Source organism: Pleurodeles waltl, chromosome 7 (genome assembly GCF_031143425.1).
Source record: "Pleurodeles waltl isolate 20211129_DDA chromosome 7, aPleWal1.hap1.20221129, whole genome shotgun sequence".
Lineage (NCBI taxonomy): Eukaryota > Metazoa > Chordata > Amphibia > Caudata > Salamandridae > Pleurodeles > Pleurodeles waltl.
The window spans coordinates 1,059,018,490-1,059,045,796 of record NC_090446.1 but is presented as its reverse complement, the minus strand read 5'-3'; the positions used below and the strand labels follow the sequence as shown (position 1 = coordinate 1,059,045,796).

Below are 27,307 nucleotides of genomic sequence, written 5' to 3'. Positions count from 1 at the left end.
AATCCTGAAATCGCAGCTATTCCCTTAACATCCCTCCCGTTGCCCACCCATTCTACCCCTCCCCCCAGGTGAGCATTATGGTGTACTGTAATTCTCTTAGTGGAGCTGGGTGTGCCATGGTTAGGTGTGGCCTTATTTTCAAGACTTAAGGTAAAATGCTACTCCCCTATCTTGCTTGTCTCTCCCAGTGTCCGAGTCCCAAGGGACCCGCCAATAGTCAGAACATGACTATGGGGGTCATTACAACCCTGGCGGATGGCGGAGAACCGGCGGTAAGACCGCCAACAGGCTGGCGGTCTTACCTTGGTGAATTATGACCATGGCGGTTACCCCCATGGTCATCCGCCGGTTCTCCGTCCCGCCCGCCAGGGCGGAAACGACCGCCGGGCTGGAGACCTGGGTCTCCAGCCCTGTGGCCATCAGTATACCGCCGGCGGTATTTGGACCCGGCTTACCGCCGTGGATTTCCGGCGGTTTGAACCGCCATGAAATCCATGGCGGTAAGCACTATCAGTGCCAGGGAATTCCTTCCCTGGCACTGATAGGGGTCTCCCCCACCACCCCACCCCGACTCCCTCCCCTACACCCCCCACCACCCCTGCCACCCCCCAAAGGTGGCAGGGCCCTTCTCCCCACCCCGACCCCCAACATCACATTACTCACACACACCCGACACGCATGCAGGCACCACCAACACACACACGCACACACCCCGACATACATGCCCACAGCCACACACACAGTCAGGCACGCACACCCACATTTAAACATACACGCACACATCCATACAGACATACCCACAGGCATACATGCACTCATTCCCATACACACAACACCCCCGCAAGCATACACGCACTCACACACCCCCTCTACATACACACACCCCCATGCACGCAAACCACACACAACACCCCCCACCCCCCTCCCCTAACGGACGATCGACTTACCTTTTCCGTCGATCCTCCGGGAGGGGACGGGAGCCATGGGGGCAGCTCCGCCGACACCGCCACGCCAACAGAACACCGCCACGGCGAATCACAGGACGTGATTCGCTGGGCGGTGTTCTGTTGGCGTGGCGGTGGAGGTGGAGAAACCTCCACTCCCCCGCCGCCCGATGTATGGCTGTTGGCGGCTCTCCGTCGGAATAACGACGGAGAGCAGCCAACAGTCATAATACGCTGAGCGGCAAACCGCCTGCACAGGCGGTCTTCCGCACGGCGGTCCCTCGGCGGTCTTGCAAAAAGACCGCCGAGGTCGTAATGACCCCCTATGTCTTTATTGCCTATTGATCAATGAGTCGGTCAGGGGGTCAGCCAATCTTGGGTCTCGGCCCTGAGAGTTTCAAGCACTATCTCCCAGCCCTCAGCCACTTCAGGAGGTCTTATTCCTCTCTTGGCCTCCCGGTAGAGAATGTGTCCCTCGTAGCTAGCCCATTTAATCAACTCTCTTTTCCATTGGGATATTTTCGGTCCCACCAGGTTCTTCCAGGACATTGCGATTTCTCTTTTTGCCAGAGTAAAGGCCAGGTCCTGACACTTGCTAACAACTTTGTTTGGCTGTATGCGGAAACCAACCCAACAGACAGTGACCCATTGTGCAAGGAATATCCCTTCCTATGGCATGTGCCACGGTCTGGTTCACCTCTGCCCAGTATGCGCCCAACCTGCGGCAGTCCCAGAACATATGTTTAAATTCCACCCCTATCAAGCCACATCGTGGGCAGCCCTCGCTCTTCTTTTCAAAGTACTTATTAATCTGTCCAGGTTTTAGGTATGCCTGGTGGAGCACATAAAAGTTTATAAGCTTGAATCTGGTGTTAACGTGTCATTTTAGGGAAACCCCCCAGGATGCGCTCCCATTCTTCCTCAGTAATATCGGTGCCCAGATCTCTCTCCCAAGCTAGCTTAAGAGGGGTCAGAGGAGAGGTCCTGTCAGTTTGAATCCTGCTGTAAAGGGTTGAGACTGCTTTATGTTTGCCAGCAGACGACACCAGATATGAACACGTCGCCTGAGCAGGAGGTTCCCCCACTCCCCCCTGCCAGTGCCTACGGATACTGGCTGCTAGCGAACCATGCAATAAGAAGTGTCCCCTTGGTAGCCCAAATTCTGCTCTGAGATCCTCAAAGGGAATCAATGTCCCTTCTTTAAATAATGTTCCCACTGTCAGGATTCCAGCCTCTACCCAAATCTGGAGTCCACTCCAGGCACCTCGATGGGGCAAGGCTCGCAGCGACAGCAGAGGGAGTTCTGGTGAGTAAGGGGCCCTTATTTTGATTTTGCGCAAGATGCCTTTCCAACATTGAGTCAAGATTTTTAGTTCTGGGGAGTCTCGTTTCCAGGCCCCCGCGGTTCTCAGTAATACCTCAAATAACCTAGACCATGTTGGGGTAAATGCCTTTACTCTCGCTACTGGCTCTACTCTGCTTGTTATCCATTGTGTCAGCCACTGGAGTTGTGCTGCCAGGTAGTAGGCTTCGAAATCGAGGACCGCTAGTCCTCCATCTGTGGAGTGTCTCTGGAATTTGGTCAAAGCTACTCTCCTCCACCCATCGCCCCATAGGAATGTCACCACCATAGTTTCCAGCTCTTTAAATGTGGCCTTGGGTATCCATATTGGGAGTACTGTACCATAGTCGTGGAAGAGCGATCATTTTAAGAATCACTATTCTCCCTGCTACAGATAGTGGCAAGGTTTGCCAAAAGGTCATACTGGACCTTAGGGAACGAGTGTCCCCCAAACTGAGACAGCATCTGTTGCGCCCGTGGCAAATCTCTATAGACATCCTCCAAGAATATCAACAGATAAACTGCATAGAGAGCTATCCAATGCCTCTCGCCTCCTGCCAATATTCCTGGGCCACTCTCTCCAGCTCTTGCCGCAGCCGCGAGTGGTTCCATTGCCAAGGCAAATAGCAACAGCGACAGGGGGCATCCCTGTCTGGTACCTCACTCAACTAGGTAACTTCCAGATATTGTCCGCCCTGTGCGTACTCTAGCTGTAGGCTTGGCATACAACAGTCTTACCCAGGTGATATATTCGGGCGCTAGTTCGAGCCGGGACATCACAGTGTAAAGGAACCCCCATTCTAGACTGTCAAATGCTTTTTCTATGTCCACCGCAAGGACCCCAGGGGTTGTGTCTACAGGGCTCTGATCTCTCATGACTGCCAGTAATCTACGAACATTGTCTGCTGTGTTTCGCCCAGGAATAAATCCCGCCTGATCTGGGTGTATTAGTGTTGTCATATATGGAAGGAGCCTAGTAGCCAATATCTTACTGATGATCTTAGAGTCAAGGTTCAACATGGATAATGGTCTGTATGCCCCAGTTGCCATTGGGTTTTTACCTGTTTTTAAGAGGGGGATTTGTTTTTGCTTCACGTGCTGTGGCTGGTAACTCACCCTGCTCTTTAGCAGTCTTATATAAATTCTCCAATCTTGGTATGAGTATGTCTACGTAGGTGGCATAAAATTCAATAGGTAGCCCGTCTGTCCCCGGTGTCTTCCCTCTAGCCAAGTCCCTTATGGCTCCCCTAAGTTCTGGCTGCGTAATGGCCCCTCCTAATAGTTCCTTAAACTCTGGTGGGAGCGATCCGAGATGTAGCTCGGATAAATAATTCTCAGTAGAGTCCCTGTAATAATTGAGTATACTTTTATATAGCTGTTCATAATAAGTCATGAAATGTGAGCTGATGTGCTCCTGCCCATATATGTGGTCCCCTTGCTCTGTTACCATGTCCAATATGGCTGAGTTCCTACGAGATTGTGATACTACCCATGCCAGCATTCGGCCCGCTTTGTCTCTCTCTCCGTGCGCTTGTGTAAGGTAATTTCTGTAATCAAAGCACCGGAGACGCTCTATAGTCTGCTACTGCTGCCCTGAGCTCCAAAATAGTATTTTTAGGTGCGGGTTTCCGGGTCTATTTTTCCCGGCCTCTCTTAGCTTATCCTCTGCTAGCTCAGTATCCCTGAGAAGAGTCCTGTGCACTTCCCCCTCATCACCACTTTGAAAGCGTCCCATTCAGTCAGGAGGTTATTAGTAGAGGCCTCATTGTCCTCAAATAACTGAGTGATATGCTGATGCAGTTCTCCTTGGAAGAGTGCATCCTCCAATATTTCTGGTTTCAGTTTCCAAGTGGGGATGCGAGGGGGGGGAGAACCCGACCGCAGCAACAACAAGAGGGGGTTATGGTCGGAGAGAGTGCAGGACAAGTATTCCGCACTGTAGATATGAGGGTAGACGTCAGGCGTGCAGAAGAACGCATCCAATCTGACATACAACTCATGCAAGTGGGGAAAAAAAGGAGTAGTCCCTATCGTCTGGATGTAGTCTGCGCCAGACATCGACCAGCCCCCAGTTCTATTTCCAGGACGAGAATTGTCACGCTACCCTCATCAAAGGGGAATCAAGCACCAAGGGACATTGTAGATATGGGGCTAATAGGCCTGATATGCGTGTAAAAATTTGCCCTGGTCAGAGTTGGGTGCATAAACATCAACCAACGCAAGCTCTCTGCCCTCTAATCGTCCCCGAATTGCCACAAAGCGGCCCTCTGGGTCTATGAGGCTATCCAACATCTGGAATGAGACCCCGGCTCTTATCCATATTAGTGTTCCCCTCGCATATGCTGAATATGAAGTGTAATATGCTTGGCCTCTCCATCGCTTTTGAAGCGCTTTCCCTTCAGCTTGAGTTAGGTGTGTTTCTTGGAGCATTCCTATCTGAATCCCCCTCCACTGTAAGTAAGAAAATACCTTATATCTCTTGGCCATCGAGTGCATGCCCCTTATATTCCACATGAGAAATTTATATGAATCTAACATTGCCATATCGGAGTTTCTCTCCCCCAACTGGTTACGAGCCAATCTGTGCCACCACTCATTTCACATGTCTCTACGATCTCGCAGTCCAGCTCCGATTCCCCTGTGAATTCCCTTTGTAGCTCACCTATCCCCATAAACTGATCCCAACAAGTAACATCCCAACTCCCCATCCCCAGGACAAAAGTTTGAACATCTGCCATCCAAACTTAAAAAGTAGTTCAACCAGTCTATTGAAATGGGGGGTGCTCCTAGTTTGTGCAAGGAGTGTATCCCCCAATCTCGGAATAAAAGATTCTCAGGGGTTTTGTGGACCCAGTCTTCTTGTAATTGATGCAGCTCTCCGCCGTGGGGCCAGTCAGTGTTTCCGTGCTGTCCGTCGTGGTTGTACCAGTCGTGATGGTTTTCCATATCCGATCTCTTTTTTTTTCCCCTTTGTGTGAGACCAGCAATGAGTCCCTCAGATGATACAGTCCGAAGTGCCCGGTGTCCCGTCTGGGCCTGTCTTGTCTGATGTGTGTGATAGTTCCGATTCTTGTTCTGATTCTGATTGTTCCTGTTCTTCCTGTATCTATACATAGGATCCAAGGTCGGAGCCGCTTAATGAAGCAGACGCTTCCGTCGCCTTTTGTCTTTCCTTCTGCATCTGAATGGGGGAGGGGCTACCCACTCTGCGGACCTTACTGTGCCTGCTTTTCCTTTGTCGTTCTGTATGCGGGCTCCATGTCATACGTATACTCTCCAGTGGTGTTTGTGTATCGATCCACTGCCAAACTTCTTCTGCTGTGTTGAAAAACTGTATGCCGTCCTTAGCCACCACTCTGAGTTTTGCTGGGAACATCATCCCATATTGGATCCCCAATTGGTGCAGTTTTTGTTTAGCGTCTCTAAAAGAGGCTCTTTGTTTCTGCACCTCTCTGGAGAAATCGGGGAAGTTACGAATCACATGATTGTCCAGCGTGCTGTCTCCTTTCTTCCTACTTCGACTGAGCAGGTAGTCTCTGTCCCTGTAGTCGAGTAGCCTAGCTATTATTGGCCTTGGGGGGCCCCTGGTGGAGGGGGGCGAGCTGGGATCCTATGTGCCCTTTCAATCGGAGGGAGTTAATCCGTCTCCAGCTACCTCCTCTTTCAGCCAGCATTCGAGGAACTCCACCAGGCTGTTTTTTTCCGTGCGTTCGGCCAGGCCAATAACGCGGATATTATTTCACTGTGATCTGTTTTCTGCGTCTTCAGCTCGCAGTTCCAAATCTCAAATTCGCTTCTCCATTTGTTGCGCCATCTTAGCTGTGTCTTTAATTTCTGGCCGAAGTTCTTCCATCTGTCTATCCACAGTGGCTACCTTTTCAGCCAAGCAGCGGTAGTCGTCTCTGAGTACTGTGAGGTCCGTGGCCAATGCATCAATTTTCCCTTCTAGTGCCACCCGGGAGGCTGTTATGGGCTGCAGTACATCCTGGAGGGTGGGGTCTCCTCATTTCCCCCCAGGGGTGGTATTTTGGATGCCTCCCTGGTCGGTCATCTCCCCTGTGGTTGATCCACTTTTTTGTTCCGCTTCTTTTTTGCGGCCAGTTTTACCCATCTTTTGCGACATCAACCTTGTTCTCTCCAGGTGCCTTCGCCCCTTCTCTCCTGGTCCCTCTCTTATATTAGGCTGGGCAGGGTCTCCGGAGGATCTATCTCCTACTCCAGATCGCACCAGTTAATATTAAATCTGAGGGAAGGGCCCCAGATCCACTCCCCTGGGTTCTGCACCGTCCTGGGGTGCAGATGTGGTACTCACGGTTTCGTGGGGCTCCAATGGGGCTCTCTGTCGGATCTGTCCGGGTCCCCCCCTGTCGTCAGGCAGTTTTACCGCTGTGAGGGGAGAGGGCGCCCACCGTCCTCCGCCTATGTATCGTGATCGTCGGGGCCTCGCGTCAAATGGGGCCGCCTCAGGATCACCAGGGCCTAGGACAAACCACGATCCTCATCTTGCCTTCCTCGGATGAAGTCCGGCTCCTCCCGGGGCCCTGACACCATGCGGCTGTCTCCGCCGAAACTGTCAGGGCTGCAGCTCTGCTTAGTGCTTCCCCCAGTCCCCTAACCCCAGCGCAGGGGGTGACGAACGCCTTCTTTAACTCCCGAGGGCTGCCAGCCACGTCCTCCCGATGGCGGCCGCCATCTTGTTTTTCTCGCGGCTTCGTGCCGCTCCGTCTTTTAGCCTCTGGCCCCGTGCCTCAGGCTGGTTAGACATCTTCCGACCGGCCCGCAGCTTCCCCACACCTTCTGCCTCACATTTGGCTGGGTTAGGGGTCCTCTGACCTACAGGATGTGCCGAGATGGGGGATTAAGGACGAGAGCCTCACAAGGAGACTTCCTCCGCCATTGGCGTCCGACCACGCCCCCTATCAGCTTGTATGATTATGTTTGCCCTGACAGTTTAGTTATTGTCCCCGTCTCACTACCCCCAACCAGCACAAACACCTCTCCCTTAGATGTGTCATTGGCCGCAGAATGTAACAGCCATTGCGCTAGTTCCCGGCCCGATAAACCTCTCAAACCAACAACATTCAAGTAAATCATACCCCAAGTCCCAAGGACAAGAAGACATTTCCCTCCCATCTAAACACTGAACCAATACTAAACGTCCTCGGGACTACTCAGGATATTCTCTGGGAGGAAAGACAGCTGAGCACAGACCCAGTGGCAATTGTCCCAAGCTAGCTACTGAAAACAATGAAAGTTCCTTCACAAAGAAGAGAACCAGGTTGTCCCATTGTCAATACTAAGGAGCCCCCTGATTTAACCCTCACCCCTGCTGGCAATAACTATATAAAACAAATGGATATGCAAGACCCCTGGTCCGAGACCGAACTCCCGCGCATTTCGTCTTGGGTGGTGATGGTGGTCCGGATCCAGGGCCACTCAGCGAGGCAACTGCTTCTACCACCCTCTGCCACTCTTGTTGTGCCTCTGTTCTTGTTGGGGCCTACATGGTTTCATGAAGGCCTTCTTCTAAGGGAGAGTGGTCTGCGTATCGATGATCCTTTCCTGGGTTCTCTGCTGGTTCCAGCTTGGGGCTGGTTGTCAATCCGATTCCAGATCTCCTGTGGGGTCTGAAAGAACCCTCTGAGGTCACCACCCACAGGCCAGCAGAAAACATAATATGAGATTCCCATGTCATGTGCCTTCTTCTACGCCTCTAAGTAACCAGAGCATTGGCGCTGGACCTCTCAAGAGAAGTCTGGAAATAGCATTATTCTGCTGTTTCCAACAGTTATAGCATCTTGCAGTTGGGCTTGTAGCAGGATATGATCACGTTCCTTGTAATACAGTAAGCCAGCCACAGCTGGTTGCGAAGGGCCCAGGAGTAGGAGGTCTGGAAGGCTCTCTGTGTGCCCATTCAAGTGCGAAGAATGCGAAGAGGCCCTCAGGGGCTACCTCATCACAGAGCCATCTCTCCAAGTAGGTCAGAATATTGTTACCTTCAGTCCTCTTAGGATGTCCCACCACGCATTTATTATTGCAGCATGACCTTTTTTCTGCATCTTCTGCACAAGCTTCAAGGGTTCTTAGTTTTGATCCATAGTGGCAAGCTGTGCATTGACGGTTGTTACTGTGGGGGGCATTTCTGCTAGCTTCCTTTCGGTTGCCATGACTCATTTGGCTAATCGCCGATGGTCGTCTCATGGAAGCCTCAAGACAGTGCCAAGGGTATCTATCTTTGTTTCAAGTGCTTCTCAGGAAGCTGTAATGGCCTGCAAGATGTCCTGTAACGTAGGGCCTGCAACAGACCCGAGTGTAAGTTCCAACCATTATCCTCACCCACAAGGTCCCCCACTTCTGGTCGCGCAGGGCCGCTCATATCATGATCTCGCTTGCACGTGCCCTTCCTCGTGGGATTCTGAAAGGGAGGAGGCTGGTGAAGTGAGAGGCAGGATGAGTGCCCTGTCTCCCGGAGGGGGCCACAGGTGGGGGCCAGATCTGGTGCTAGTTTAGTTCTGCTGCTCAGCGAATCAAGAAGTGGTTGTGTGAGAGGGCGCAGTCGTGGGGTAAGATGGTTGAGGCAACTCTCACTGTAAGCCTGCCCAGCACACAATCCAAGAAGCTTGGGTTTTGCAGTCACTTAGCAAACCCCGCTTGTTCTTGCCTTGCACCTGTCATTTCATCTTCTTCTTGCATAGAGAGTCACACTTTTTCCCAGAAAAGGGGCCTTCCAGTTGGCACTGGACAACGGTTAGGTGCAGTGCAATTCAAAGTCTGTTTATTTTATGCCATTACGCAGGCTCTAGCGCTGTTCATTAAATGATGAGTGAGGGTCTCTTTGAGGCCTAATCAGGGTACTTGGTCTTCTTTGTGGTAGTCATCAGTCAGGTTGAACTCTGGGTAACAGTTGAGCCAGGAAGTAGAGAACAAGTCTAGGTGGCCTTACATGGAGCAGCTTCTGTGATGGCAAGTCATCCCCACAGGGCCTAGGTTCTACGTCCTCACCAGCCAAAAGAAGATCAGTAGGCCCAGCCCGGCCGCGGCTCTTCCAGGGAGCTATCGAGGGTTGCGCTGCTCCACACCTATATCCAGTGTGTGATCATGAGCAGTACACGGCAACCAGTATCTGCGCTGTGATGGGACCCCCAGGGATGTTCAGCTGCAACAGTAATCACAGTGAGCACCCTACTGCTGATCACAGCCTCTGGGCCCTCTGCCGCTGCTCTCAATGCGAAGGTAAGGCAGAGGAGGGTGAGGGGGGACACTCCAGAGAGCCACACTCTCTGGACCTTGTCATAATCCTGCAGGGGGTCAGGCTTCCATCTCCACTGCCAGTATTGTTGTTGCTGTTGTGCCCCGCAGGAGTCTCCGTGCAGCCCCCACCGTTTGCCTCCACACGCAGGGCTCTCCTTCTCTTGCCTCAATACAGGGCATCACTCTCCTCCACAGTGTGACCCCTCACAGTCTGAACAGGGTGCTGGGACAGCAGAGGCTCCCTCCTCCTTATTTCTAATGTTTGAGGGTGGCAAATGCATTGGTCACAACACCTCGGGTGGTTGACTCATCCCCTCAGTGCACAGCCACAGCTGCCATGTTAGGTCTACATCCTCATCAGCCGTATATGCTTCTAGGACTCCTAATGTACGATTAAGTGGCACAGCCCTCACTTTTGACAGCAAGTCCAGAGGAGATAATGAGAAAAACAAGGAGGAGTCACCCTCCAGCCAGGACAGCCCCAAAGGTGTCCTAAGCTGAGGTTACCCCTGCCTCAGGAAATCCTCCATCTTGCTTTGGAGGATTCCCCCCAATAGGATTAGGGATGTGCCCCCCCCCCACAGGGAGGAGGAACAAGGAGGGTGTAACCACCCACAAGGACAGTAGCCATTGGCTACTGCCTTCTGGACCTAAGCACACCCCTAAATTGCGGCGACCCTGAACCCAGGAAAACAGATTCCTGACGACCTGCAACAAGAAGAAGGACTGCTGACCTGAAAGCCCCGCAGAGACGACAAAGACAACAACTGACTTGGCCCCAGCCCTACCGGCCTGTCTCTAGACTCAAAGAACCTGCACAGCGATGCATCCGGCGAGACCAGTGACCTCTGAGAACTCAGAGGACTGCCCTGCAACCAAAGGACCAAGAAACTCCCGTGGACAGCAACTCTGTCCAAACAACAATCAGGAAACCATCTTTAAAGGGACTCCAGCCTCTCTCTGGAAGCGTGAGTCCCCGACACTCTGCACCCGACGCCCCTGGCTCGTGTCCAGAAGAACCAACACTGTGGAGAGGACCCCCCAGACGACTCCAATGACGTGGACACCCTGAGACGACCTCCCTGCACCCCCACAGCGATGCCTGCAGAGAGAATCCAGAGGCTCCTGCTGACTGCGACTGCCTGGTAACAAAGAACCAGATGCCTGGAAGAAGCACTGCACCCGCAGCCCACAGGCCCGAGAGAAACCAACTACTGGTGCAGGAGTGACCAGCGGGTGGTCCTCATCCTTGCACAGTCATAGGCTGGCCCAAGAAGCCCCCCCTGTGCCCTGCCAGCATCACCACAGTGATCCCCGTGTCTCTCCATTGATTTCAACCTAAAACCCGACACCTACTTCACACACTGCACCCGGTTATTTGGGCCCTACTTTGACCTCTGCACCTGACCAGCCCTGTGTTGCTGGTGCTGGGTGTTTTGGGTTGACTTGGACCCCCTCCGGTGGGCTGCCTGTGCCCCAGTGACTGAACTTGTAAGTGCTTTACTTACCTGATAAACTAACTTGTACTTACCTTCCCCACGAACTGTTGATTTTTGCACTGTGTCCACTTTTAAAATAGCTCATTTCCATTTTTGACCAAACTGTGTACATTACTGTTTTAATTTGAAGTTCCATACTTACCTATGCCAAGTACCTTACAATTTATGTATTTACTTGAATTCTGAATCTGGTGGTTCTAAAATAAATTAAGAAAATAATATTTTTCTATATAAAAACCTATTGGCTCGGAGTTAAGTCTTTGAGTGTGTGTTCTCATCTATTCCTGTGTGTGTACAACAAATGCTTAACACTACCCTCTGATAAGCCTACTGCTCGACCACACTACCACAAAATAGAGCATTAATATTTTCTAATTTTGCCACTGTCAACCTCTAAGGGGAACCCTTGGACTCTGCACACTACCTCTCACGTTGAGATAGTATATACAGAGCCAACTTCCTACACTCTTAAGTTAAGCATGGACATATCTAAACAGTTACTCTCTTCTCATTCAAGTAAGTCTCCTGACAGTCTCCTCCTATCATGGAGTCTTTCCGTAAAAAAAACAAAAATGAAAAACAACATTGAAAAGAAAGGTGCACTTCTTTCTCAAGGAAATGGTCTTGCTCTCGGGACTTCTTTGAGGCCATACTTCACTTTCCCCAATGTATGTCTCTTTCGCATCTTCAAAAATAATTTCCGGTCCTCAAATAACTTAAACCAGAATTTCCACTGCCACCTGTCAAACTCTTCCAGATGGAATGTTGCTGTGTTGGATATCTTCATAACTAGTCCACACCCGTGTGGACTAGTCCCTAAGCCCCTTTAAGCAGGATCATGGTTTCAAGGGGTTGTTTGGGATGTGACACCCTTAAAATAAATGTATTCTTGGTCTGGTCGTTGGGTTGGGGAGCTCTGACTCGGGCCTGCTATGTCTATGTCGGGGTTTCGTTGTGGGCAAAGAATAAAAGACAAAATAGTGATCTTTGCTGTAAAACAGGAATGGGAGAGCTCTATATATATATATATGCCTGGTGGTTAATTTTCAAAATGTGAAACCAGATAACCTGGAATAAATACCAGCTTCTCTGCTTGTCCAAATTGTGTTATTGAAGGCAAACAGTTTATTTCCGAGCCTTATACTTTAGTATAGCATATAAGGGCACTTCTAAATACTTGAGTTCAGCATGTGTGCTTTACAAGCAAGATAAATAGACTGTTAATTTAATAGAGTAACATGCTGCTTCATCTACAGTAAAAATCTAGGCCACATTCAGGGTTTACATGATGACTAAACCCCAAGGGTTACATGAAAGGGCCGTGGGCTATTCACCAACTGCATTTTGTAGTACTGCAGTTGAAGTACAAAGATACCTCCAAATGCTATTCACAAACTGCACTTTTAAAGTGCTATTTGTTGGAGTAGTACTTTAGAAGTGCAGTTTATGAACATCATTTTGTAGTATGTTTATAGCACTATTATAACACTACAAACCATACTACACAATGCAGTTTGTGAATAGCCCGGAGGCCCTTTCATTTGGTGGAAATATGTAAGTTAGCATTTTGGAGTAAATTTACTGTCTGATTTTGTGAATAACCAAAAAGTAATAAACTTACTCAAAAGTGTAAATTACTCAAAAGTGAATGTTACCTTTTTGAATCAACTCATATGGTGACCGGTTTACCAAAAAATAGTGCACCCATAGAGGTACTCCTTGAATGGGTGCGCATGTACCACTTTTTGGAATACACTATCATTGGCAGTAGCAAGGTCTGGAAAGTTGCACTAGTTTCAGATTCCCAGGCATATTATTGCCAATCAAACCCCCAAAAGGTGATAAGATAAATACATGCAAATAGTCTAACCAGTGGCAAGTGCTCAGGGTAGCATTCCACTCCATGACTTTCGCCCACAGTGCCACCCTAGACAGAGGCCCACCTAATGCAAATCAGTACTGACCCTGTTCCTCATAGAAACATTCCCTGCTGAATCTTGCTTATCTCACTCCTCTGCCCTGGAGCTCACTACTTTTTTATTTGAGACATTTGAGATTCACCCAACGTATATATCCACTTCCCCCGAAACCCACTGACTAAGCTATGGCCCTGACTTTAGGCTTCGATCTTGGCACCACTTCCAGATACGCCCTTGTCCATGATGGCATCAGTCCATTTGACTTTGATGCACCTTAAGGGTCTTGGGTATTTGAGATATGGTTCCAGTGTTCCTGGATCAGCAGATCATTTGTCTATTTTGTGCATACAGTTGGATGGCAAATTAGGGCCCTTTAGTAATGCCAGCATTTGGCAAGTGTAGAAGCTTGCATACTAACTTCTGTTCTGTCCTGTCATATCTCTCTTGGTGGATGTGTTCCTCTAATCTCATCCTGGTTTGCCCCTCCAGTCCTACTGGTGTTGATTTCTCATGTCAAGTCCTTGTGGCAGTGGCCTTGCATTTGGTGGATGCTCTGAACGTGAAGGTCGATGCTTTGAGCCCAAGTCAATGGACGATCATGATTTGGAGCTTAATTTTGAAGTGACAAAAGTGATTCTCATACAATTGGGATGTCTCTATGTAGACTTCTTGCCACAGCTCTCAACCAAAAGTGTTCTCTGTTCTGCATCCTGCAGTTCCCTCCAAATGGTCACAGAGTATACTGTGTGTTCCTTTAGAACCATCGGCTGTCAAAGGTTCTGCATAAGGATCAAGAAGATCAAGCACAGCTGCTTCTTTTGCCCTGGACTGAACGAGGACACTTTTCCTGCTGATGTATTGAAACTCGATATTCAGTCAACCCTTCCACTCTCATATAGAATAGAACTACTTTCACAGGAGGATGTTGGCTCCTTCACCCCAATCTTCAGATGCATCTGTGGAGAGTGAACTGTGCCAATTTGTGGCCTTCTGAAAGAAGTAGCAGTTGCCGTCTTAGGTCCCAGTAAACCTACTACCAAGGCGGTCTATGCTGCTTCTGAACTAAGTTAATATCTTGCTGTGAACCTGCAGGCTTAAATTCCTTTGAAGCTTACCTTTCGGATGTCATGCTCTTTCCCGTGCTAAACAAGGCTGGACATTCTCTACTGCTAAGGAGTATTTGGTTGTTTTGTCTGCTTTTGTCTGTTTTCCCGCATTAACCTTCTTTATTCAGGCCACACTTAGTGGAGTAATTCCTGTAAGGACTGTTATACTTGTTTCCGCCCATTCTTTTTATTGTTCTGAAGTGGAACCTAATGTTGATGTTAACCTTTCTCATGGCATCACTCTTCAAAACGATGTGCAGTTGTTGAATTCTTCTACTTCTACTTAAGACTGTTTCAAGTGGCAATCATTATGGCCCTTACAATCAGTAAGTTACATTCCCTGTTGGTACTGCCACCATTCACTACCTTTTACACAGACAGGTTGGTTTTCAATACTTAACCATCTTTTCCGCCACAATTTGTGACTGTCTTTCATTTTGTTACCCTTTCATTTTCCTTCCTTTGTACTTACCCTACCAAGGAAGAGGGTGGTTATGAAGACTGGACCACATATATACTGTCTCCTACTACATTGACCATACTAGACATGATAGGTTAGATGATCAGCTCTTTGTTTGAGCTAAGTAAGTCACAGCAGGAACCAAGCATAGTATTTCACTTTAAGTTGCCCTCTGTAATAAAAGGTGATTGACCACGAAATATACTATAGTGACATCAGGGTACCCACTATGAAGGCCATGGCAGCTGTGACTGTACTTAACATGGGCATCCCGGTCGGTGATATCTGGTCCAGAAAAGAGTCCACATCTTCTAAATTGCATATATCTGCTTACAGGTGGGGTTTAGACCTTTTTTCAGACACATTGAGGCCCTCATTATGATATTGGCGGTAAATCCCACTGACTGTCGCCAACTTACTTCAGCTGCGGCGGATATCCGTTCACCATATTATGACACACACACACACACCAATCCGTCAGTATTCGGCCACATACACAAATCAGCGAGCCCAAAGGTCAGTGATAAACTGGCGGTATCAAAATCCACGCCTTTATGCCAACAGAACAACGTCCATCACATTATGACGCACAAATCACCACGGCGGACATTCAACGGCAGTAAACCATTGACGGTACATACCGCCACGCTCACAATGGACACCCACATACAAAACAATACCACATTGGACAATTCAAACAACACATACCTGACACCCATACACATACCACACCCACACCACTATAAAACATACACCCACATTACCCACAACCATTTATCATTTCAAACCATTGCCAGCAGAGGGACATCAAGACCACTGACACAAATAGAGCCACACACTATTCACACCTATAGACACCACACACCCCACATCACACACCCCAACACATTACCCAACACACCCTCACCTACACACCTCACATAACACCCATGGCACCACAAAGACACCCCCATTTCACAGAGGAAGAGGTAAGGGTCATGGCGGAGGAAATTATCAGGGTAGAGCCACAGTTATTTGGAGCACAGGTGCAGCAGATATCAATAGCTAGGAAGATGGAGGTATGGTGGAGAATTGTGGACAGGGTCAACGCCGTGGGACAGCACCCAAGAACTAAGGATGACATCAGATAGAGGTGGGATGACCTACGGGGGAAGGTACGTTCCATTGCAGCAAGACACCAGCTCTCTGTGGACTGGCAGTCGACCCTCACAACTAACAGCATGGGAGGAACAAGTCTTGGCAATCCTTCATCCTGAGGGCCTGGCCGGAGTAGGAGGAGGACTGGACTCTGGTAAGTCAACTCTCTACTACTACTACTACCCCCCTACCTGCATGCCGTCACATACCCCCACCCTCACTCCCATCACTCCACTCAATCCCACACAGCCCACCATCACATCTCACTCATCCCAGTGCCAAGGCCTGCATGCTGTACTAATGTATGGACACCACTCACAGCCCTGCATGGGCACTCATCACTAAAGCATGCACACTATAGAGAACTAACTATCCCACCATGCATCAACATACACAAGTGAAAGCTACCAGGGCAAATCCAACCAAAGAAGGCAAGCCACGGATGCACAATATGTCAGACTCAGAAACCATAACACATCATTTATATCCCCTCAGGTACCCCAGCCAATGTCAGCGGAGAGGAGGTGCCAGCAATATCCAGTCCCCCAACTGAAGAGACCCACAGTGATGACAGCAACTCTTGTCTATAGGATCTGGATGATCTACCTGGCCCATCAGGGACCTCTGGACAGCCGGTTACCCAGGCCCAGTAACACACCACCACAGAGCCTCCCCCATCAGGAAACACCACCACAGCACCCACCCAGCGTACCCACACCTCTGTCCCCAGGACACGTCAATCAGCAGTGTGTCCACTGTATAGGGACCCCAGGCCACATCTCATACTCAAGACAATCAGGGACCTGGGGTCAGTGGCAGTGGACACACGGTTCAGGGGACAGAGGCACATGCCAACAGGGAATCTAGGAGGACTGCTGTGTGCCAGGGGGAGGACAGGACCAGGGAACCGACTCTCCAGGAGGCACTTGCAGAGATCCTGGGAGTCTATCAATAATCCCAGGACACGATGGGCCAGATCCTGGACAATGTGCAGGAGAACAGACGGATGCAGGAGGGACAGTACCAGGGAATCAGGGAGGACTTGCAGGCCGTCAACAGCACCCTGATCTCCATAACAGGGGTGCTGGCTGACATGGCCAATACTATGAGGAAGGCAGTCTCACAACAGTGGGCCCCTGCCACTAGCCAGACATCTAAACAGCCTTCCACTTCTGCTACTGCTAGTGGACAGGAGACCCCGCCACAGGACTCATAGGCCACCAGCACCCCTCCCCTTGCAGAAGGAGAACCACCCCACAAATGTTCCCTGCGAACCAGACAGAAGCCAGAGACACTTGTTAAGATTCCTTCCAGGAAATGAGACTCTCCTGATTGTCACCCTTGTGTCCCACCCTGTCACCCTTTCCACCTTGAACTGCCATTGCTCCCCTTCTTATGTCCCCTTGGACAATGCGCCTGTGATGCAAACAGACTGGAATAATACCCTGGACTTTCCTCCATCATCACCCTATCCCATTGCACTTGCTCCCCAATATTTTAGAACTTCAATAAACACCCTTGAAAAAAAAAAGAAGCTTAGAGTATGTCATGTATATCTAATATGTATTCATTGAAACAGGTACAAACATTGCAAATCAACTGTGCTGAAAAAGAGCATAGTTTAATGACCTGTAGCTGGCTGCAGTGATCACACCAGGAGTATATGTGAGATCACCAACATCTGCAAAATGAATTGCCAGAGGGAACAGAAAGTGGGCATAGAAGTTGGAAATATCAGCATGCCAGTTGCACGGAAATTCAAACAAATGTCATTGAAATGTGAAGTAACTCTGTCCTACCTGTGTGTCATTGGGAGTATTGTCTGATCACAGATGTTCTGTTGTCCTCATCCTCTGCCTCCTCATCCTCACTGTCTACAGGGTCCACTGCTGGCACACGGGCATCTCCAGCCTCCTCCTCCTGCAAGAATGGGACATGGCGTCTGAGGGCCAGGTTATGCAACATGCAGCATGCTAACACTATCTGGCAGACCTTCTTGGGTGAGTAGCACAGGGATCCACCTGTCAGCTGGAGGCACCCGAACCTGGCCTTCAGGAGGCCAAAGGTCCTTTCAATTATCCTTCTGGTTCACCCATGTGCCTCATTATAACGTTCTTCTGCCCTTGTCATGGCATTTCTGACAGGTGTCAGCAGCCATGATAGGTTTGAGTAACCAGAGTCACCTGAAATATTGAGGGACAACAGTTAGCCACACACTATCCCATATGGTGCACACCATCCCCATACACCAACATATACTTGGTGGGAACCAGGGCTTACCTATTAGCCACACACTGTGCCTCTGTAGTTGGGCCATCACATTTGGGAAGCGTCTATTCCACAAGACAAAGGCATCATGCACCAACCCAGGATACTTAGCATTGACGTGGGGAATGTACTGCCAAGGCACACCATCTGCACATTCATAGAGTGGAAACTCTTCCGATTCCTGAACACCTGTTCATTCTGGGGGAGGGGGAGGGGCAAATGCAATATGTGTTCCATCATTCGCCCCAATTATGTTTGGGATATGTCCCATTGTATAGAACTCGGCCTTCACTGTGGAAAAATCTTCAACCTGGGGGAAAACAATGTAGCTGCACATGTGTTCAATTAGGGCAGACAACACTCTTGTCAGCACTATTGAGAACACTGGATGTGACATTCCTGCAGCCAAGCCCACTGTCACTTGGAAAGAACCAGTTTCCAGGAAATGGAGCACTGATAGCACATGCACCAGAGGGGGGATCCCAGTGGGGTGACGGATAGCAGATATCAGGTCAGGCTCCAATTGGTCACACAGCTCTGTGATTGAGGCCCTGTCCAGTCTATAGGTGAGTATATTGTGCCTGTCCTCCAGTGTTGTCAAGTCCACCAGAGGTCTGTACACGGGGGTATGTCTCCATCTGATATTCATCCGCAGTGGTAGGAATCCAAGGGACACAAGAGTGAGGAGCTGGTCACAAACTGAACAATGGAGCTACAATAGAACTTTGCATCCTGTAAACTTGTAGTGAGTCAGTGTGATTTGTCCAGTATGTCCTAATATCTCCAGTGACGCAGTATTATTCCAGGGCCTGCCCCCCTCTCTGAAATGGCATCCACCTGGCCTGGTTGGAGGGACAGGTGGAAGTGAGGTAATTCTGCTGACATTCTGCGCCGTTGCGGGAGGTGGTCAGGAACTGCAGTGCAACTCCTCATTGGTTATATTTGGGCCTTATGGGGTACAATTGCCAATGGTGATTCACGCCGCGGTGACGGTATGCACCACTGTGGACGTGACCACCATTTTCTATCTGATTCCTCACTTACTACCTCACCTTCCACAGGAGAGGGCCTACACTGCATGTGCTGCTCTGACCTGTGTCTGGAACCTATCATGGTCCGTGTGACCAGGGAAAGTGCCCCATCCTTCATTTTGGAGGAGTTGGAGAGACTGGTGGATGGGCCCTACCCCAGTACAGACTGCTGTATGGGCCTCCAGACCAACCGGTGAGTGCACTGTGGGCACAATGCATGTGGCATGAATGCATGGAGTGGTGTGTGTGAAGGCCTTGTGTAAGGGGGTGGGTGGATGTCCTCTGGGCGGCGTACAGGTTGTATGCTGGGGCATGTGTGTGTAAATGGTGATGGGAACGGATATGGTGGGCCGTATGTTTAACAGGCAGGACTGTTTGTCTAAATCTATTTTCCTGTGTGTATTGTCTCTGCAGGTCAGCGCCCATCAAAAGAAGAGTATATGGCGTGCCATCGCCAAGGACGTGCGGACCCTGGAGGTCTATGGTAGACGGAGCACCCACTGTTGCAAACGGTGGGAGGACCTGAGACGCTGGGAATGGAAGATGGCGGAGGCCCAGCTGGGGATGGCCTCCCAATGAGGAAGTGGTGCCCGCCAAACCCTGACCCCCCTGATGGCCCGCATATTGGCGGTGGCCTATTCTGAGCTGGAAGGGCGCTTGAGGGCATCACAGCAGCCACAAGGGGTTGAGTACAGTGCCCATCATTACAACTTACGCATGGTAGGTTGGTATCCGGGTGGGGGATATGTGTCAGCAGGTGCCCCTAGGCCAGGCCTGCCATTGAAACGTAGGTCCCCTGGTGGCTAGGTTCAGAAGGGAAAATCTTGCAACCTAGCTCGTAGGCATCCTCAACTGGTCAGGGCTGCATGGGTCCCAGGTGTGCTGCATTTGGCGGGGTGTGTCCCTCCCTATGCCTTGGCTGCTAACTATTTCTCTGGTAGTGCAATGGCATATTGCATAGGTCTGTTCCCTGTGTGTTAGGGTGCTGTGTACGCCAGCGGTGGTGTTGCTGCAGACACATCCACAACAGCCATGCACACGTCCCTTGTGTCTTCTCCCACTGTGTCTGTCACCCCCCTCCTAAAGTACACAAACGCAAGCACTCAGACACCCAACAGCCATCCACCTCGGCCTGTGCACCTGCACCCAAATCCAGCAGACAGACACCTCCAACAACCACTCCCTCATCCTCCACTCCTATTCCCATTCCCTCTCCCTCTTCCCAACCCAATTTCCCTAAAAAACTGTTCCTTTCCAGCATTGACCTCTTCCCTACCCCCTTCCCCCATCCTGCACTTATGGGCAGGGTAGGAAGAACCCAACCAAGCACCTCAGCCACACAGTCCATGGGCCCAGTCATCTTCACACCCACTCGTGGTGGAAAGGGATCCAGGCCACATGTCCTGAAGGTGAAGGAGCCTGCACCAAGCAGCCTAAAGGGAAAGTAGCCTGCAGGTAGGAAGACCAAGGAGCTTGCCCCAGCAGGCAAGGAGGGAAAGGGCCTGCCCCAGCAGGCAGGAAGACCAAGGAGCCTGCCCCAGCAGGCAAGAAGGGAAAGGAGCCTGCCCCAGCAGCCAGGAAGACCAAGGAGCCTGCACCAGCAGGCAGGAAGACCAAGGGGGCCTGGGCCAGGAACTGTGACGGAGCCCCCACCACCAACCATGGTTGTGCAGCCATCCGTGGTTGCAGAGGATGAGCAGGAGCCTCCCCCCATCAGCAGCACCACCACTGTGCAGCCATCTGAGGTTGCAGGGGATGGGCAGGAGCCTCCCCCCACCAGCAACACAACCACTGTGCAGCCATCACCGCCAGCTAACAGTATGTAATACTGTCTCCATGGGCTGCTGTGCGGCCTGCCCCCTCCAAAGGACCAAGCACAGGGCATGTTGCCCCTCCAGAACCAGTGGGTAAGACACCCACCTGAGAGACTGGGGCCTTGCGCTACCCAGGACCAAGCACAGGGTATGTTGTCCCCTCCAGAACCAGTGGGCAAGACACCCACCTGAGAGACTGTGGCCCATCACTCCCCAGGATCAAGCACAGGGCATGTTTCCTCTTCCAGAACCAGTGGGCAAGACGCCCAGCTGAGAGACTTTGGCCCATCACTCCTCAGGATCAAGCAGGGGGCATGTTGCCCCCTCCAGAACCAATGGGCTAGACACCCAGCTGAGAGACTGTGGCTCATCACTCCCCAGGATCAAGCACAGGGCATGTTGCCCCCTCCAGAACCAGTGGTCTTGTTACATCTCCGTTCTGAGGTGCCTCCCAGTCCCCCTTCCCCCTGAGGTGCCTGCCTATTTATGAACTGATGCCCCTGCAGTGTTCTGTCCGTGTTGAAGCAGGTGACATGTGTGGCCGTGGACTTTGGCCTGTGGCCATTTCGCCTACAAACATTGTGGACTGGGCTATGTCCCTTTTTCTGCACATATGTATATATCTATTATATTGCCTAACTTATTTTTCATACTGTGTTGATCTCTTTACATTCACTTTTGCAAAATCATTTTATCCTTGCCTTATTCAGCCAAGTGACGGGGTATGATTGATTTTATAATGCATCTGGTTGTGTGTATGGTGTCTGTGTGTGGGGTGTGTGTTGTGCGTGTGTGTGTCACTCTCTTTTTCCTCCCCCCCTCCATTGTGTGCTAGGCGTCTGTACTCACCGTCGTTGTCTTCGCTAGAGTTGGTGTTCCTGGTGGAGCAGAACGTAGAAGATAATCGGGAAGACATGCAGTTCAGGTTCCATGGCGGTGTGGTTCTTCTCCGTGTCTCCAATGGTGAGTCCCTTGACTTCTGAGCTCTGTTTCCGCCAGGCTTTTGATGTCGTTGGTACCGCCCCGGAAAAGGTGGCGGTTTGGCAAGTCATACTATGGTGGGCGGAACATTGACTTCCGCCTGGCTGTAGGTGGCTACCACCCTGGTGGAAGTTGTTTCTGCCCTGGTGGTCGGTGTGGTACATTGGCTGTGTTTCTGAGATCTTTCCGCCATGGTCATAATTTGGAGGTAGTTACTGCCGGCCTGTTGGCGGTATTACCGCCACTTTATCACCGACCGCCAGGGTCATAATGAGGGCCTAAGTTCTTGGGAGGCTATCCTTGTTCCATATGGTTATATTTTTACTGTGTCGACCTCCCAAATAGATCCGTACTACAATCCACCCTCCATTCTATCGACCACCACTCGATCGTCTAGGTTATTACCATTTAATTGTCCATGACTTTCAACATTAAGTTATTTTTGACCGTTTAATGTGTTTTTTTTATTATCATTGCTTCAACCAGTTTTGCAAGTAGCTAGTAGCCCAAGAAAGGTTATAACCAAAGTTGCACTGCAAATTAATAGGTTTTGCAAGGTATGCCATAAGACACTATTTGATCTATAGGTACATCTACTCCTAGATTTCTATCTACTGTCTGGGTTACCGACCAAGAATATTTTTTTGCTATCACATATCTATCTTAAATGGGTAGACATGTCCCTGCTACCACAGTTTCACAAACTTCACTCATTTTGTGAATGTGGACATTAGTGGATAATTGTTTGTTGAATGGATTATCTCTTGCTCTAAATCTGGTATTCCACTGGGTACAGGCTCTGCTTTGAAAACCAAAACAATGCTTTTCACTTAATCTAGCATTTCCACATCTGCATAAACATATGCTGCTTATCTTGCTTGATCTAAAAATGTGTATCTCACATAGCATATGAATCAAAATGTTAATGTTTAGATAAATGCTTAAACATAAATTACTACTTAATGGCTACTGACTCAGTTTTTCTAATGTTTTATCACCACAGATCCTGCCTGGACTTCATATCAACTTGGCATTTTTATCTGTGTTGGGTGCTCGGGCATTCACCGCGACCTACCTGAAATCAGCAAGGTCAAGTCAGTCCAGCTGGATTATTGGAAGGATGAACACATTCAGGTGCTGTAAGAGATCAAAGAGACTTTTGCTAATTAAAATTATGGACTTCATTGTGTATACGTCTATATGGAAACGCGTTTGCTGGAAATGCAAGCTTGACATTCACATTAGTAGCTAAAGTTATTTTACAATGTGCTGGTCTAAATTCATTGTTGCGTGCAGACCGTGGATGGATTCCTTGAATCAGCCATACCACATACTCCCATGCTGCTAAGCATCTGATAAAATGTGACCAAATGGCAAACATAATTGGATAATGACCTTAATTTGAGCTTGTTTCCCACCAAGAAGACCCATGAAACAAAAGAAAGTAAATTTGTGAGTCAACCAGAGTAAACGTAATTACACATCCATCAGCATACCGTGCATAAATTGAAATCAGAGTACGTCTCAATTTACTAAGTTGTTGGTACCAACGTGTTTCCAGGTTTATGTAGCAAACTGTGCCTTAATCAAAACTGTAGTCACAACTTGCGGTCTGTAAATAACAGCTAGCACCTTGATGTGTGCTGTTGACTAAATGGATAATTCTGATAGCTAAACAGGCATCCATATGACTGGGCTGTGTGACTACACCATCCAGGCACCATGTTGTTTGTTGTTGTGTGTGAACTGTCTGCCAGTGTATCAGCCCTAACTTGTCAGGGACCCAAGCAGCTCTCAGTCAATGTGATTAATGGCGATGTGCCTTTGAAATGTATTTTCATTCTAATTTGTGTAAAGTACACTGCCTTATATTTTAAAATGAGAAATAAAACATTGCCCCCGGTCTATTTGGGGTGTTTACAATTCAATAGGATAATAGATTTCTAGGCATTAATATATCTCATTCTTTCACCCGCAGTCGAGATACAATATTTTGAATCTAAAAGATCGTTGCATTTATTTCCACCAAAAGACTTAGCTGCGTACTGTCTGAACAGGATGACGAATCCTGCCATTTCACCTATCCCATCCTTGCAGTCAATTGCTGTTGTGGAAATAAAATGAAAATAAATGTACAAACAAACCATTTGTCAGTGAGTCATATTCGACTGAAAACTGATTAGTCACTGGAGTCCACAGTGGTTGTTAGAGCATGTGTAATGCTAGTGAGTAATTTATAGTTTTTGTCAGTATAGGGACTTGTTGAGGACAGATTCCTAATGGTTGGTTTGATAAAAATAGATAGATAGATAATTTATTGTCTTCAAGCATTCTGGTTAAGATGCATGTGGTTGCAACGATATTTGTACATAGTTTGATGAAAACATTGCCATAGTGATGCAGTGTGGGGGTGGTTGTTTTGTGTGTTGCTATGGGCTAATGTAAGGTCTGTGGTGGTAATTGGATGATCACCAGAACAATGAAATTCAACTTAATAGACACAGTAGTATTGGGTGGGTGCGTCCTTTGAGGTTAGATAGAACCCTTATTCATTGAGTTGAGTACAAAGGTTGTCTTTAACACTGAGCACAAAGTTTTGATGCTGTAGGTAATGCAGTGTTCCTGATAAGATTTGTTGGGTGGAGATACATTTGGTTTATTTAGACCCTTGATTGATGTTATGGAAGATGTCACCCAAAGGGGATTAAAAGAAAGGGGATTAAAAGACTGTAAGGCCATCAGGTATGAGCGTGGATGGTAATATAGCAACTTAGCAATATTATTAAGTGTAATATCTGGACATACATTCCAATGAAAGAAATTCTGTCTCTACATTCAGAAATAATAGATAGAATGACATGTAAAAAGGGTTGAAGTTAGACCACAACACTGGATTTTAAGCGGGGCTTGTATGATAAATGATTAACTATTCTCACAATAGCATTTACCACTAACAGCAACACACACACACATTTTTAACAACGTTTGTTAGGCAGAACACCTCCCGTCTCTTACGCTAAACAGATATACGAGACCCTCCAGTCAGGATTGTACAAGATTGAGACTATAATATCATTTTCACAAAAGCCCCTGCAAAATCTAAACAAAGCCCTTTTGTTTGATCCTCCTTTTGTTCATCCTGTGCTACTACTGGGCTGAAAAAAACAGTGGCCAGCAGATAGGTGTTTACTACCTGTCTATCCTTTGCAGCCTTTGATACCAATAGTAGAGCTCTGTGTAGGCAAAACCTACCTCCCGTAAGATCATGCCAGTGCTACAACAAAGAGGCAAACACAACCAAAGACCAGGACTCAACTGATATAAAAATGTCCTGACCATCTTTGGCCACTGTTCTCCCGGCCACCATCTCCCCCTGTGACACCCGTTTTTCATTTTCTTCCCTATGGCATCCATTGTCCTGCCTTCCTCCCCACCCTGTGGAACCTGTTATTCGCTTCTGGCACCCTTTCTCCTGACACTCTCCCTAGTGGTATCATTTTGCCCCATCATCCCTCCCCTATGGCACCCATTCTCTTACCAAGGAGCACCAATTCTCCCCCTCACCTATTCTGAGCAGATCTGGATCGCCTGCGATCTCAACCCTTTTAGTGGTACCTGCTCCACACACTGCTACATGTGTGAAATATATAGTCCTGGAGGGATTTGTTACAGTACACCTACTTCATGCCGTGTCCTACAAATTAGAAGTTGCAAACATCCCCATGCTCTGGTTTGCAATGTAATTATGAAAACCACATGGAAAAGGAACTAAACATGTGCTGCAAGGTCATGTAAATGGCAGAATGCTTACCATATAAATATATATAACATAGCATTAGTTGAGTTGTGACTAGCACAGGTAGTCCAATCAGATCTGCCACGTTTATTAGCCCCCAGCCTAAAACGAACCATGACTGTTCCAGTAGTCAATGTATACAATAAAGCAAACATTTCAACCATGACCAAGATTACTCAATACCAACAATTACAGCATCCAAACGTGTTCTTTGTAAAGAACAACTTGATTATGGACAAATCATTTACATAATAGGAATAACAGAAATACACCTATTATAATCAATCAACTCCTCCCTCATTGTCATATAATAATTCATTGAAATAGGGAAACAGTCATTTACTAGGAGATCTTTGGTTGTCCCTCAGTAAATGACTCTGACTTTAGCTCGTTTGAACATTTGACATCTCTGTACTACATTAGCCTCACCTCGTAGATCATCTTGTGCATGATATAATGCAAAATTGGTTATTCACCCACGTTCCTTTGAATGATATCAATCTGCTCCACCTTGAATCCTTACATACTTAATGCCTTGTTGTACACCAACATTATCTAGGAACTTCAATATGAAGTGCCCATTTAACTGATAAAAATTAAACAATGAGGGTCCTGGCTTGACGCCGAACAACATGGCTGCTATACAGTACTAGAGCTATGGCACATCTGCATCTAGAATGAGGAGTTTATAATATATAATGCCCTAGCTACAAAAGAGAGTAAACTTTTATCAAGGTCACTGAGGAGAAACATGTTGGGAGATATGAGTGGCTGTGTAATGCAAAAGGAGATCATGGGGTTTTAAATAAGATAATAAGTCAAAATAAATGTTGTAAAATATGAAATTCTGTTTGATTCTTAACTGGAGATTGGTTTAAACAATGTCAAGTTGCGTAGCATTGCCTAGAATCGAGTGTAAACAAATTGTGTTAGTGGTTCGCTCCAGGCTTGCTGTCGACTGAACAAGAGTCTCAGATATTTGGTTCTGCTTTTCAAATTATTTCTCTTTTGCAGCACATGAAAGAAAATGGGAATCTCCTATCCAAGGTGAAATATGAGGCAAATGTCCCTCCATTCTACTACAGACCCCGGCCACAGGACTGTCTGTGAGTTATTAAGCTGATTTCTTCAGTAGCTTTCTTCAACCACGTCTGTTGTTCATTCACGTGGTGTCATACAAGGTGATGGGGTACTGTACTCACAAAGACATGTATTCAGAATCAAAACATGCTGGGTGCAATGTATGCTTCTGCTTCATGCACTGTATGTAAACCTAAGCAGTGAATAATTTATACATGTGACATATATTCAGCTATGTAAGCACTTGCAGCACTTTCAGGTCAGATCACATTCTCTTGTATGACTTCCGTTAGAAGCAATTATAGTGAATTACTGGATCGAAATCTGGAGAGGGTGGTGGGTATAGGAGGCAAAGCACACTCTGTCCATAGAAATGGCAGATAAGTGGTAAAGAATAAGTGTCTCATTATGAGTCTGGAAGTTCGAGGACCCCCAGACTCGCAATAACGTTCAAACTGATGCACTCCTGCGACCCCACCGCCACATTACAACCCTGAGTGGGCAGACAAGAATGTGGTTCTCAACAGGTAGACAGTGGTCTGAGTTGTGCTCAGCCACTGCGGCGCTAAACTCAGAGCCACTATGCTGAATACAACTCAGCTTTTCACCAGCCTTCCCATGGCGGTCACCTCGCCATGGAAAGGCTGGCAGAAAGCAGGAACATTATAATACAATATTC

At 48.3% G+C, this 27,307-nt stretch overlaps 1 protein-coding gene across 5 annotated transcripts in view; it reads left to right on the top strand.

Moving 5' to 3' along the window:
- Nucleotides 1-27,307, top strand: part of ADAP2 (ArfGAP with dual PH domains 2) — a 486,416-nt gene that overhangs the window by 142,976 nt on the left and 316,133 nt on the right. For all 5 annotated transcript variants that reach the window (XM_069199979.1, XM_069199977.1, XM_069199978.1 and 2 more), the window contains exons 2-3: nt 22,756-22,886; nt 26,563-26,654. In XM_069199979.1, coding sequence (XP_069056080.1) covers nt 26,566-26,654 — 89 coding nt within the window. In that variant the 5' untranslated portion in view covers nt 22,756-22,886; nt 26,563-26,565. The remainder of the gene's footprint in view (nt 1-22,755; nt 22,887-26,562; nt 26,655-27,307) is intronic.